The sequence below is a fragment of the Talpa occidentalis genome, unplaced genomic scaffold, assembly GCF_014898055.3.
Source record: "Talpa occidentalis isolate TD23 unplaced genomic scaffold, MPIMG_talOcc4v2.1 talOcc4.5, whole genome shotgun sequence".
NCBI lineage: Eukaryota > Metazoa > Chordata > Mammalia > Eulipotyphla > Talpidae > Talpa > Talpa occidentalis.
Genome location: NW_023604861.1, coordinates 108,383,750 through 108,399,109, shown reverse-complemented (window position 1 = coordinate 108,399,109; position 15,360 = coordinate 108,383,750). Strand labels below are relative to the sequence as shown.

Genomic DNA, 15,360 nt, shown 5'->3' with positions numbered 1-15,360 from the left:
TATCATTCAGTGATTTGCTCCCCACATTTTTGCCCAATAACTATCATTAACTTTCTTCTGAAACCAAAAAAGCACATTTAAATTGCAATCAAATTCTTCCAGGAGCCAGTTTCACTACTCAACTTGATATAATCGGAGGATTTGTAGCACTCATCCTATCCTACCACCTATACTATTAATGAAAATATCAATTAGGTCCAATCCCAGTACCAGCCTCTGAGAAATGCACTGCTGCTTCTTCCCAGGGGTAGTGAAGATGGAACACCTACCTACGTGGGCCTCCGACCAGTCTGATGAATTACATTTCTCTAGTCAAGATCACATTAGATGGCACTTTAGGAAATGCTTGTAAGTAAAATATAAAAGGTATACTCTTCATTGTATAAGAAAAACTGTCTACACACTAAGTTAACTGAGTTTGATAATTAGAAATTCACTAGTGAGAACATTCTCCCCTGAACTGCATTTAAGTGTACTTGATTTCAACACCTTTTAACTAGCTCCTCATTCTACTAATCACATTCCTCTCACCCCTTGATGTGCTTTCTTTTTGGTCTTCGGTTTATGATCCCTATGATCCTCTCTGTGCAAACTTCCCTTCTTAAATATATACATATATATATATATGTATCACTATAAATAATTGCATGTCCTCTTCCTCCTCTCTCCTCCCACGATGCCTCCTGCTTGTCTATCCTATGCAAAAAATACTAACAAATCTTCAACAATTCTGGTTTCTTATATGACATCATTTCTCTCCACTTCTTCAATTCTTCTTGTTCAATGACCTCAATACTACTCTATGGGGAACTAGATCTTTGGTAGAACAAAATTAGACTTTAATACTTTTCAAATATAAATCCCTAGAGACACCAGAAACATTGAGTTAACAAGTTATATAGAAAGAAGAAAATGGAAAGTTTAAAAATCACTTGGGCTTTTTACATCTTCTTGTATTGATTTTTATACTTTCCCCCACCCCAATCCTGAAAACAGTCATATTTCTTCTTAAAAGCTCCATTAGTGAACCAACAGATAATAAGGGTATATGCAGAAAAATATTTCTAATACAAGAAGTTAAATATTACTTCAAATTGTGAAGTTCTTGGCAGTTCTGAAATAGGGAAGCACATTTTGTTTACCAGGACTGAGTTCAGTGATAAAAATAATGCATAATACCTATTTTCTTTTCTCAAAGGAATACAATATGTATGCAAAGCATAAATAATGTAAAGGTGGTAAAACAGTGTTGTAGCAACCATGGATCAGTTACAAAAAATATCATTATGACCCATGTTCAAAAGTCTATTTTTTTCATTAATAAGCATATATAAATCACATTGACAGTAATGGCAGATACACTTGCTCTCAAGGGAGAATTAGCACCTAAAAGCCATTTTCCAATGATGAAAAAACCATTAACTGCTGCTTTGTAAATTTTCTTTTTCCATCAGATTTGTTCTAGGGTTTAATGCTTTGTAGCCACCTTTACTGCTGTGTATATATATATTGGTTAAATAAGAAAAAATAAAGGAAAAAAGATATTTAAGGTCCCAACCATTTATAAATGCACTCTCTTTTCTAGAAATTTAGTGGAATGGAGAATTTGGAATTGGAAAAATGCCTTCAATCAAAGTAACTGTGGTATAACATACAAAAAAAAAAAAACCTGCTGGATGGTGTATTTACATTGAACTCTCAATATTTAGGTAAAATCATTTTACCAGAGCACATAACAAGATCAGTTATTTTAGGTTTAACCTTGCTCAGAGTTGAGTTAAATTTCTGCTGTGGAACAAAAAAAAAAAAAAAAAAAAAAAACAGCCTTACAAACCACTGTATAATTCACTTAAAGTTACTGAGGATGTGGTATATTTGTGTCAGTTGCTGTGCTAGTTAATGATGAAATAGTGTTGAGAGGCACAGTCACAGGTTCTGATGTTACAAAAGTTGTAAATGTATGGGGTGGGGAGGAAGGTGGTGGAGTCAAAGAAAAAGAGGTGGAAATAAATATATAATAACACAAATTTAAAAAATGCTTTGATTTGATGAACAGGCTATTTTGTTGGCAAATATAGAATGGAGGTAAGTACCTGAGTTGACATTTAAGTTAAATTTGTAGGGTTAATGAGAGAAAGCCATGCTTAAAACTGGTTAAGAATAGGGAGAACAATTACATGAAGGAGGTGATGATGAACAAAGGCTTTCAGGTGAGAAAAGAGCCAGACAGCATGGCTGGGAATTCCTGAATAAGTAAAGTTAATGGCTCACCTGGGGGCAGAAAGCTAATGGAGAGACAGTTATCCTAGTGCCTCCAGATCACAATTAGATTACACTTCTAAACCCATCCTGGGTGAAAGCTAGCTGAACCTTAACTGAAACTCCTGACAAAGCTCTGTAAAAATTCAACCTTTCCCTCAGTTCACACAGCTTCTTCAGAAACTTCTCAAGCTTGGCAATTTTAAATAAAGGTTTATGCTAATAGCTCTCTGGTTGACTTTTTTCCTCAGAGAATGAAATGACATAATTTAGTACTAGTTTAAATGCCAATCCATGTAGCAGCTGTGTTAGAGACCTCTGGGGACATTTTAAGGGGAGAAAAAAAAGCATGGGCTCCTCCCAGACATTCTGTGGTGTCAGGATAGGAATTAATCCTTTTAAAGCTTTTCCCAATGATTCTGAAGTAAAGTTGCACCCATATGTAGAAAAAACTTCTGGAAAGCTATAAGGGCTAATAGAATATACAATAGTATGAGATCTATGAGTTGCCAGTTTGCTTCATTTAACTCAGAAATGATTCTCTCCAAAGTGAAAATCCCATACATGATATTTTCACATTGATAGAATCGGCTGTTCTCTGCCTATGAAAACCCCTTTGGGGTTGAATGTAGAACAGATTCTTCTCTGCTGCACAAGAGACATCTTTTGCCTTGTAGTGAAATAATTAACATGGAGATGTTCTCTAAAAAAGAAAAAAGAGCTAATATCCCAGTGGGTCCTGAGCTTTGAGTTATTTTCAGCAGAGAATAAAGGCACATCAATCCTGCTTTTATTCAGTTTCCCTGTGTTTCTGGGGTGGACCTTTATACGGCTCACCTCAGTGAGGAATCTACAAATCAGGGATTGAACTCGACATCCTTAATACTGGAGTTTAACCAACAGAGTTCTGTGGCCAAAAGTGTTCCACTATAGCTGATAATGAAAAAGCAGCTCACTTGACAGGATGTCAGCATCTCTGTCAATTTACCTTGAGGCTAAACAATATAACTTGCTGCTGTTCATCACCAAAATATATAAGCAGCAAAGAAACAGACTTCCAAACAATGATTTCATGAATTTTCAAGGTCCTAAGGTATTTATCAAGCCACATAATTAAAAATCTATTATAACTACTTTTTGAATTATTAAAAGAAGAGCGTGATATAAAACTGCTGCTCATGGGAGAGAGAAAACATTAACACACTTATTAAAAACAATTGTTACTCAAAAAATTGGAAAAGAAAATGAAGTCAGTTTCAAGTTGTGCATTTGGTTTTCAAAGTCACCTGCAAGACACAGGAAATTCTAAAGCTTCAGTAAAAGAAAGGACAATTTACCTGTCATGGCCTGTTGGTCATCCACTGTTAACTTTAAACTTTTTCCTCGACGAACCACACGCACTGTGTGCCATTCGTTATCATTGAGGTTATAGCCAGCAAAAAGGGTCTCGGGACCTTTGCCTGCAGAATATGCCAAACAGTCATTATGGACACTCAGAATCAGTCAAGCAAATGAACCTCACAGAGAGTGAGAGAGACAAAGTAAAGAGGAAAGCAAGAAAGCAAGGGAGAGAAGAGAGAGAAATGAGAAGCAGAGGAAGGAAAGAGAAAAGAGAGAGAGAAAAGAGGAGAGAAGAGACTGGCTGGATCAATTTTCAAGCCCATTAGAATCATAGCAAGCAAGGAAACTGACAAGTTAACAAACATTCAGGTGTGACAATTTAAGATTCTTTAACTTGATGAAGTAATCTAAGACAAGTGAATAAACCTGTTGTCATAAATAGGCACAGTCAATACAACTTCGGGAGCCTAAAAATTTACATTTTTTCAAAGGAACTCTCTGATCTTGGCAGTTACACACTTCTTGCTATTAAAGTAATTAGTAATCATGTAATTCCTGACCATATACTATTAGCTAAAAAATTTTAGTAGATGGCAACTGGCCAAATGGATTCCAGTGAGAAGCTGCTCTGGGTACAATATTAGGTGATGAAATGTCTGTTTGCCACTTGTACAGATGATTCCTCCAATGTTCACCAAATTCATAGATTCATTTCCTTCTAAAGCTGTCTTGTGGCAGTACAGAAAATCAGTGTGAGTAAAAGCAGTGACTTAAGAAATTGAGGAAAAAAGTCACAGTCAGTAAGGGGCTGAATGGGAAGCAAATGATGTGAAATAAATCAGCAATTGAGGGTTTTCAGTGAAGGATGAGAAAACAGAGGCCAAGAGACAGTAACTGGTAGTGAAATCTATGGAAACCCATGCAAATAGAGTTTAAATTGGCTTACAACAAGTTAATTTAATGATTTTTGTGGAAATTATTGAAATGACGATTAGAAAATGTCCCTCTTCCACTTAAAACCAAAGCTGGAAAAAAACAGCTTTTGATATAACTCAAATATGTATAAAAACATTAAAATTTCTACTGATCTGGTGTTCATGATACTTAGAAAATGAAATGATTTGTAAAGTTAAATTATTTGGTGAGGGATTTTCCCCTCTGTTTTTCAGTTATTAAAACTTGTTGTTAAGCTAAAATAATAAAAAGTGTGACGTCATGGAATTTCATCACTTTTAACTGATTCAGGAGCAGGTTTGGGTTCACAGTTTATTCAACCAAATTTTACCAGCAAAATTAATGTCCAAGGATCATAAGGGGCTTTGAAAAGTGCAAGGAGGAGAAAAAAGAAGAGGAAAATTTAATTGGGATATCAAGTAGAAGAAACCTCAGTAGTTGTCCAACAGGAGATCATTGTTGCCTTCAGTACCTCAGGGTCTCCACCCCCTCCCAATTTCTCTCTTAGGCTGTTACTGATGCTACATGTTCTGTCTTCCTTGCTTGGATTTTCTCTGGGTCTTAAAATATGTCAAAGATACCTGTTTTGTAGAAAGATTGCCTCATGTCTTCAAATAGGACTATCATTCAGATTATTAAAAGACTATCATTCTTTTATTTCTTTACAGAAGTTAAATTACGAGTATGGATGCATGAATAGAAAATAATCTGAATAAAACAGCTATGAGGGAGTGATCACTAAAAAAACTAGAGGAAGCCTGTTAACTCAGCAACTGCAAAAATGCTTGGAGACCAAATGTTGAAAGTAAGTTCCAGGATCAAAAAAACTCTTTCTACTTTCAAAAGTAAAGAAAGAAGTGTTTAATAACTCTGCAGCATCTTAGCATCCTACTGTCAGCAAGGGTGATTTTTAGTTTTGATCTTTGAAAAGAAAATATATCATTTTATAGCTATTTTTATAATGGAATCTTTTTTCCTTAGAAATGAATGCTTTTGAAGCAGTTTCTCTCCCATTCTTTCATTGTAAAAGTGTTTTGTTAAGGAAAAAAAGCATAAGGGTGATATCATTATACCCCATTCTGGGCTTGATATTGCAGTAAAGTCATAATGCTTAATCTATGAAACAACTATTTCCATAACAACAGGCACAAAATCCAATTAAAAATAACCCTTTGGTACATAAAAATCTCTGTGGGCCAACTTCAAGCTTCTCTCTTGCATTATTAAATATGTGAAGAGATTGATTTTGGAAGACAAGGTTTTTAAAAATGCACTTAATACGCTCAGTTCAAAACAATGTGATCCATGCAACATGAATTGTAATGGAAAGTACACTGGACAGGGAATTAAGAATTGTGATTGCTAGCCCTTGATATCAAACTTACAGATACAGAGAGCATATTGTTAGTTTCGGGAGTAGGGGGTGGGGAGGGGTTGGGGTAGCAACAGCAGGCTAAGATGAGTGAAGGGGATGAAGAGGTACAAAATTACAATTACAAAATAAATATCTTGGGGCTGTATTATACAGCATGGAGACTATAATTAATAAAATTGTACTTCTAATTTGAAAAGTCTTAAGCTATAGACATATTGTGGTGATCATTTCACAAAAATATAAAAGTAAAATTATGCTGCACATCTGAAACTAACATATTATATGTCAATCATACCTTAACTAAAAAAAAAAACAACTGGTGACCACATTCTCACCTTATACCTGTGAGAATGACTCATATAAAAAAACAAAACAAAACAAAACAAACAAACAAACAAAAAACAGAAACAAAAACTGCTATTGAGGGTATGGAGAAAAGAAACACTCTTACATTGTTGGTGGGGAATGTATACTGGTCCAGCTCCTAAGGAAAGAAATGTGGAGATCCCTCAAAAGACTAAAAATGAATCTACTATGTGACCCAATAATTTCACTCCTAGGAATCTACCCAAACAACACAAAAATACTAATTTGAAAGGAAACCTGAAATTCTATGTTTATAGCAGTACTATTCACAATAGCCAAGATAGGAAAACAACCTATAAATGCCCTAGAACAGATGTGTAGATCAAGAAGTAGTATATACATATACAATGCACTACTACTCAGCAATAAAGATAGACTCATGTTATTTGGGGGATTAGCACTTTAGAAGAAGAGTAAGAGACCTCACATATCTTTCTGTCCATCATCTGAATATACAGCAGAAATGTGGCCATCCGTAAGGTAGGAACAAAGCCCACCAAGGGCCAGTCCCACCAACACGTTGATTTTACATTTCTCAGGCATCAAAACTATGTGAGAAACAGGCAGTTCTTGTTTAAGCCACTGAATGCACATTATTGTTATTGCATTTTAAGCAAACTAAGGTTGTAAGCAGTATTTTAAAGATTTTAAAGAACGTCTATGGCACTGTTTCTATTTTAAAGACAATCATTACATGTGTTTTGTAGAGCTATGACTAATTTATAATTTTACAATAGATTCCTCCTGTAAGTCATAGAAATAATACATATATATATATATATATATATTTGTTTTAGTTAGTGTATTATTGTGAGTCTGGGAGGCAGTAAGGAGTGGAATTAAGACTGAGATCTTGAGGATCTCCAGTCCAATATCTTCTCCACAGTGGCCCAAAAGAACTGTAGATATTAAAATGGAGGTATAATGTGGCCAAATGCCCACAGCTAATATTTAATCAGACTGAATCAAAATTCAGCTCTCAAGCTAATGATCTTTTAAAGAACTAGAACTAGAATAGGTATGTGAAGTATAACAGTTCACTGAATCATCTACAAACTAAGAATCAAAGGTTCAATCAAAGTGATTAGATGATGTTTCCAAGGTCACGACTATTTATTAGGTCACCAGTGATGTTTCAGTGAACTTTATTTATACTATTCTTCCCATTACATTATGTGAACTAGGCTGAGCTTCTTGAAAAACACCAAGATCTGAGTCTATGATTTGGTCCATGGCTGCTATTTGTTCTTCATCAAATGTGAAAGCCAAACAATGACAAATAAAGTAACTCTGTCAGTTCTATGAAATATAATTTAATCTAAGCCTTGGTTTAATTGTTCAGTAGTCAGTGACATTCACTAGGTTTTCTGGTGACTTTAGCTAAAGTTCATTAAAAACATGAAACAGACACAATAAATATGTCAGTTTTCCTCAATATAGTTCAGGTTCATTGGGCCTTCACAATGCATCTATATGGAAATTCCAGGTGACTCTAAGATTTATCCCTAACAAGGGTTGAAGATGTGGACAGAAACCCAAGTTGAGGCATGGGACAGAGAGGAAGGAGTACTAACAGTTTAGCCAAACAAGCCCTTCTATGAAAATCTACTTTTATAGACCCTTGACTTAACCACTAAGAGATACATTTTAAACAATGGTAGGTGTTTGGGCCAGATTAGTAGCCACATTTGCTAATTACTTTTTATCTCCATTTTCATTAAGGGAGACGATGGAGGAGAAAATTGGATTTTGTCCCTAGGTCTGCACATTAACAAATTTTGTGACATTGAGGAAGTCATTCATCTTGCCTGTTCCTCCTACTGTTACTTATAAAATGAGGATGTTTGATAAGAGTTTATCAAATATATTCTCCTATAGCCAACTATAAAATTCTGTCATTTTTGGAAAGACCAGAACTTCTCTATACTATTTCCCTACCTTTTGACTACATGAAAGCATATAATAGTTTAATGAGTTCTTCTAAAAAATATGCTGTTTTAATTTTCATTGCTGATTTCACCATTCTAATTTTGACATAGGTAGATAAAAGGCCAAGAGAACTTCAAAGAGATTCATTCTAGACCTAGAATTACTAAACTCAAATGAAACTGGTAGTTTCATTTGAAACTATTTTATATCATGTTGATATATGATATAAAATATGTTTATTAATATAGGGAATAAAAATTTAATGGGGAAAAGTGTGTTTTTTGTCATTTTGGCATGCCTCACAGAATATAGCACAAAATAATAATTGATCAGTCAGGAGCAGTAAATACTCCATTTTGTGTACAAGGAAATTCCCCTTTTTTATAAGTTTACTTAGGAAACTAAAACACAGATCAAAAGTTTGTATGGTGAAATAAATAATCTTTAAGAAACCTTCCCCTTAGCTACAGTAAGGCATCTTCTACTGTGTTCAAAGAATCAGGTGAAGGCTGGTAGTATAGGAGATAGGAAAACACGCCTGCTCTAGGTTTGCTTCAGTCAGAACAAATACATTTGCCCAACATGAAAATCTAGGAGCTAAATTAGGGCATTGGTTATATTATTTAAATCAGTGGAGTTATTTTTTCCACTGTAATCATGCAAAATGAATATTAAAAATAAAATAAAGGTGGGGCTGTCTTGCTGTTAAAGAAACAGCCTAATTTGGCTCTCAGACATCACCCAGAAGCTCTGGACTCTTCAACAGAAAGCTGTTTGAAAATTTTTCCATCACGTGGGACCCTTTCTACTGTTAGAAAAAGGCTGATTTTATTTATCATTAAACCCCAGCAAAGACTTTTTAAAATTGTTTGCAAGCAACTCTTTTTTATTTAGAAAAAATATTACATAACTTAGGAATTTTAAAAAAAGCTTCAGGAACGTTATTTATTGAGTATATCAAGGTTCAGACTATCAAAGTAATCATTTTTAGTCTTTTGACATTATCAGCCTACTAGCATGCATTGTTTACACTCTTTTAATTACAAACTCCAAATTCAAAGACTGTCCTTCCATATTGTCCTTCCTTATTTTATATCCATAAGAAACTATGATTTAGAATTTGTGCTTAATTTATTTTATTTTATTTGCATACTAGTCTCCCCAATTAACTGTTTTAAATTATTTTTGTTAAGCATCATTTAAATTATATCTGACAGTAATGGGGCATAAGTCAATAAGTGAATTCATTACATGAAGAAAAGAGTAGTTTTCCAGGAATTAATAAATTGTGACTCCAACTTCCCCTTTTTATAGACCATGGGAGTAGACAGAAATATAGAGACATATGTGTGTATACATATCAAGTATTTGGAGCCAATGTAAACAATAAGATTCATGTAATGAGAATTTTAGATTATCTTTGGAAGAAAGCCTAGTGTGCAAATATCCTGTGAAGAGCTTATACTGGTTTTTGAATGTGAGGGAAAAACAGTAAAAAACAATAGAGAAAAATAAAACTAGGGAATTTATGAGGCAATGTTATCACATACGTCTAGCAGGTGACAGTGTCACTGGAGCTTGGAAATGGATTTTTCTTGGGAAAATTAAAGCCATTACAATTATATCTTGATTTTTAAAACACGTATGTTGTGTGAGCCACAAAGCTGAAACTCATTATAGACCATTTGGTTAGTTGTCTCCCTCTAGTGGTACATTTTAAAGATACTCGCTACCTTAAGTGGACCCCCTGTATCAGGTACCCTGTCTTTTAGTGTAGTTGAAACCAATAGGTTCAGGATATTTTCTTTATTGCCTTGAACAACAACTGTGCCTGTTTCTATTTTACAGTTCACTCAGTTCACTTAGCTTTTTGAGTGATTAACCCCCCCTTTTTTTTTTTTTTTTTTTTTTTTGGTTAACCCATTTGCTCAATTACACCATATACTGAGCATGGGGATTTTGATGGTTATTTCTATAAAGCCATAACCTAGCAAATTGCTCACAGGCAGGTAGGAATTCATACAGTTTGCTTAATAGAAGTGACCCATCATCAAATTTCATTATATTAATAACCAGTATATCTTTTCAGAAATAGCTATCTGGGCTAAATATGGGCATCAGGTGAAAGCAGATCCTAAATTTTCCATAGTTCTGCTATTAATTAGAAAATAAAACAACTAGCATTGCCTTACAGTGGTTCTATTTTTACAACTCTATTAAATGTTTTTTTTTAGGACATGAACTGTTTATTGCATATAATAATTGAATTTGCAGTTATACCACATATTTCTCGGTCTTCATTGTGCATGTTATTTATCCTGAACAACTATGCTTATTCAATATGTCAGGTGGCACCCATATTCTACTAACTTCGTTTAAAAATCATTTCATACTCTACAGAGACCTTGATATTAGGAATATCCCAACTTAGATTTATTTTCAAGGAGATTATATTCTATATTCTATTCTATTCTATATTCTATATTCTATTATATTCTATCAAAACATTTTTACTCTTAGGGGCACTTGGTAAGTATATTTGGTTTAGCAGGATGGAATCACTATTGTAGTACTCAGCCTTTCTACTGTACAGCAAAAGCAGTCTAGGGTTGTATGTGAACAAACCAGCATGACCTTGTTTCTGTAAAACCTAACTTATTAAAACAGGTGGCCAGCCTGTGGACTTTAGTTTTCAGGCCCTGGTAAGAAACATAGATAAATATACTATTTAATGGCCCTTTGCCATAAGTCATAAACTTTTACATTGCCTATTAAATAAATAAGTAATGGAAAAATACTCAGTTGCTTAAAAGTCAGAAAACCAAAGTTTTAGATCAATGTTGTCATTAAATCTAGCACTAGCTTAATTAAGCTCACCTATTTGAACTCTTTTACTGCTTGTGGTCTGAGTTTTCTTATTAGTAAAACAACCATCACAACAAAAACTAAACACAATTTTAAAAAACTAGATAGCATAAAACCAATTATAAAGTCTCTCCACTTCTAAAATGTTGTTATCTTTCCTGTTCTGCAAATTTAGAAGAGCAGCCTTTATTTTTATTTTGTATATAAAATTGGTTTTCTGGGCCTCCCCGGTGGCGCAGCGGTTGAGCGCTGGGTTGCGAAGCTGCCCGCGGCCTCTGCGGCGCCGGTTCGATCCCCGGCTGCTCCCCGGCCACCGGCGGAGAATCCCACATGGCGCGCAGACCTCTCCTGCCGCCCGCTGCTCCCCTCAGCAGTGTACTTCGGTCCTTCTGCCTGCTCTGCTCCCCGCTCTGGCTCTGGTGAATTCTCTCACCCTCCCGCGCTTCTGACTGTACCCAGTGCATGTATAAACAAAAAACAAACAAACAAAATAAATAAATAAATAAACATGCCTCTATAAAAAAAAAAAAAAAAAAAAAAAGATTAAAAAAAAAAAAAATAAAATAAAATTGGTTTTCTATCTCTTTCCACTTTTCCAGGTTCCAGTAAGTTTTATTTGTCAATTGACATTAAGGACACTAGCCTGTGGTGAGAGGTAGGACCCTAAGGGAAGCTAGAAACAAATCCTGTCACACAAATTCTGTGACAATAATGGGAGGAAAGAAAAGCCAGGAGCAACAGAAGCAAGAGCTACCATTACTTGATGCCCAAGTCACTGCTCCTGACAGCAGCACCCCCTACGTATAAATGGCAAGAGGATGTGTCATATCACATTTCTGGCACCTTCAGCCTCCTATTTAAATTTGCCATTCATTTTTGGTCTTAAAATTATTACTTCTGATCTCTTATTTAAAAATAAAAAAAGAAGAGTAAATCCTCATGAAGTGTTTCTACTCTTTCTTAAGTTCTAGATACTAGACTACAAATGATTTTTTTTTATTCCTTACATGAATAAGCTGTACAATTTAATTACAAATTATAACTAGATAACATGTACATGGCACTTCTGGAATCTTCTTTTACTAATCACTAACATTACTAGGGGAAAAATGAAATAAGTAATTTGTGGGCTTAGTGAAAAAGGAAAACACTTGGCCCTTGTTCATAGTGAAGAATTTCAGGACTGTGATAGCACAGTGTGAGTCCAGGCATAGGCCAGAGGTGATGCACATGATTGCATGCTGTTGAAGTCAGCCCTGAATAGGAGTGTACATCTTATGTTTATTATTTTTAAAAATTCTTTCAGTTATTTCTATATTCAGGAATGTGCAGAAAACGCTAGAGGCAAAACATTTCAATTATCCCTGCAAGAGATAGAGCTGGGTCAACTTCCCCACTGTCTGCCCTTGGTGACAAGGCCTCGAAGGTATAGAGAAGCTGTCTGGGAGCTGTCTTCTGTCAGGGCCATGTGCCAACCATGATCTGGCCTTGGTAACACACTAATCACCCTAACAACCATGAAGCTCAACTATCTGTCCAGCCATTTAACTCCCCCACTTCTCTATCCCTCCTCAAGCCCTCCTCAATTTAGCTAACATACACTCTTGACCATTTCTAAAAATGTATTTTTTATAAAGAGTTCTTTGCCATTTCTGTACAAGCAATGAGACAAATTATAGAATCCTAAGGACAAACAGGTTTCTTTTTACTAAAAATATTAGAAATACACCTCCCATTAAAAACTATTTTGAGGAAGTAATACAAAGTCACACATTAACCTTAGAGATATTGTTTTTCCTAAATGAATACTGATGACAAGAGAAAAGCATTTCATAAATTTTAAGAATCCATTGGAGAAATGAAGTAGTCATATGCTAATAAATTATTCTGTATTTATTTTGACTGAATTATTCTTTGGTCTTTTAACTTTCTAAAAGGTGAATATCTTCATCTGTTGCACATATTCTTAGCACACAGACTAAACTTAGTTGTCTGTGCCTCAGTATTCATATCTGTAAAATCTGCTAATAGAAATATTTCATAATATAGATTTCAATTACTGAAAATACTGTCTGGCACATAGGCCTTCAATTGTAGTAATGATAAAAATTACCTATTATCAGAATTATGTTGTCATTATTATCTTACCTTCAGAAAAAATATACTATGTCCAGTAACTTAGTGGCTTGAATGTACCAGAGTCACTACATATATATTGAATAGATGTATTTTTCAGATTTTGTTGTATTTTTAATTGCAAATGAAGTATCTTATACTAAGCTAAGCTAAATGGTTAATTAAAAATAATTCTATTAACTTTTAATGCCTACATTCATTAAGAAGTGTCAATAAATAGAAAGCTTTACCCCTTTGTTTTCATATCTGGTAGAATGGATCTGATAATAATACAGTTTGAAAACTTGGGTAAATCAGTTATCTGGCTAATTAGTTGGACAGATTTTTTTGTTCAGTTATTTGAAAATAAATTTTAAAATTTGCAGAGCCTAGGAGAGCAAGGCCAATAGTCCGTAACTTATAAATGCAAAGAAAATAGTTGGCTTTGGAATTGGGAGATTCAGGCTTACTGAGTATTTAATTAGATGAAAACATGGATGTTGTCTGCAAAAGGTTATGACCTTGGAAGGCTGTTGGAAACACCCCAAAGAGATGCCTCTGCCTATTTCCTAACTCAAACCAACAGTATTTTGTTATACAAAATAAACTTCAGTATATATATATATATATATATATATATATATATATATATAGTTGCCTTGTCTCTTGCTCCATATCTGACTAAATATCATAGTCCTAGACAAATGAATAAACAAGGTTTAAATCATCTACTTTAGCTTTATAGCTTTGACATTGATTGTACCCATTTATGACAGATCAGGATTAATATCTCAATATAAATACTTGTCAATGTAAACAACATACTTTTATGAAATATAATTTACCTTTCAAGAATATAACTATATTTACAACACAGTAAAAATGAACACAAACTATATATATTGCTGAAAGAATGTTTTAAAATCTTTCTCTTTAAATCTAATATAATTTGACTAGCAAGTTTAAAAAGAGGCATAACAAAATAATCCTAATACAATGAAAGGAAAAACTTGGACTGTGACTTTATTTTAAGGAAAAAGATAATTTCCAAGAAATGCTTATCACATAATAGGATATCTTTCAGGTATAAAATTAAGTAATAAATAGTTAATGTGCCTTTAAGTAAGCATTATAAACTGAAAAATATATCCAGCATTGGTGTATTATGAAAATAAAATGATTTTAATGATTTATATTAATATTTATCATAACAACACCTACACAATTCCAAACAATGTAAATGAAAAATAGTAACAGTGCATACAGGTACTAAGCATTTGAAAATTTACAAATATTTAATCTGACATTCCATAAACAAAGTCATAGATTATAGTCACAAATGCAAAGATTATTTAATGAGAATAGAACTCCTCATTTGAAACACTGTTATAAAGTTATAGAATTTCTTTTTATGAGATTGCCAAGAAAGAATGTATTTTTGCTTAATTTTGCATTTTTGCCTATTTTGCTGTTTTATCTCCATATTATTTTCTGTATCTTAATAATATAAGTACATTTAAATATCACTACATTCAAAACTGAATTTACAAGTTAGCTTTATCTCAGTATTTTTGGAGTATTCCTGTGCAAACTTTCCCTTAAAGTAAGAAACATATTAGAAAAACACAAATTTAAGTTTCTGGTTTTATTGTTTATTTGCCCCATTGGGAAGTCATATAATGCCTGAAAAATCTATCTTTTAGTATTTGTTATGGACTTTTAAAAAAAAAAAACTACATTGTAAGGAATATGATATATAATATTTGTATTTACAATTGTTGAGCTATAGTATATTGTTTGCTATAACCTTTTTTTCTTTCTTTCCTCAATGATTGCTATAAAAAAGGGTATAGACAAATAATACATGATAATTCATTTATCCATTAGGTTAGAATTAGAATAACACAGCATTTTTCCAAGAAATGATATGAATTACTAAATCTTTACTTTGAATTTTAACAGTATAATAAAAGATAGTGCTGAGTTGTATCTTTTATCATTACTGGCTTTTTAAAATCAGGTTAACTTTTGTCACTAACGAGAATTATGATTTTATTTGACAATTTATTTTATTTGACCATTTATTTAATTGGAAAAATATTGGAATTGTTCCTTTGTTTGAATTAAAGTCTTTTTAAATGAATAACCACTCTGCA

The 15,360-nt window shown here is 33.5% G+C and overlaps 1 protein-coding gene across 26 annotated transcripts in view; it reads right to left on the bottom strand.

Moving 5' to 3' along the window:
* The window catches only part of NRXN1 (neurexin 1), a 1,022,285-nt gene that overhangs the window by 529,541 nt on the left and 477,384 nt on the right, over window positions 1–15,360 (bottom strand). For all 26 annotated transcript variants that reach the window (XM_054687713.1, XM_054687714.1, XM_054687712.1 and 23 more), the window contains one exon: window positions 3,597–3,719. In XM_054687713.1, the coding sequence (XP_054543688.1) occupies window positions 3,597–3,719 (123 nt within the window). The remainder of the gene's footprint in view (window positions 1–3,596; window positions 3,720–15,360) is intronic.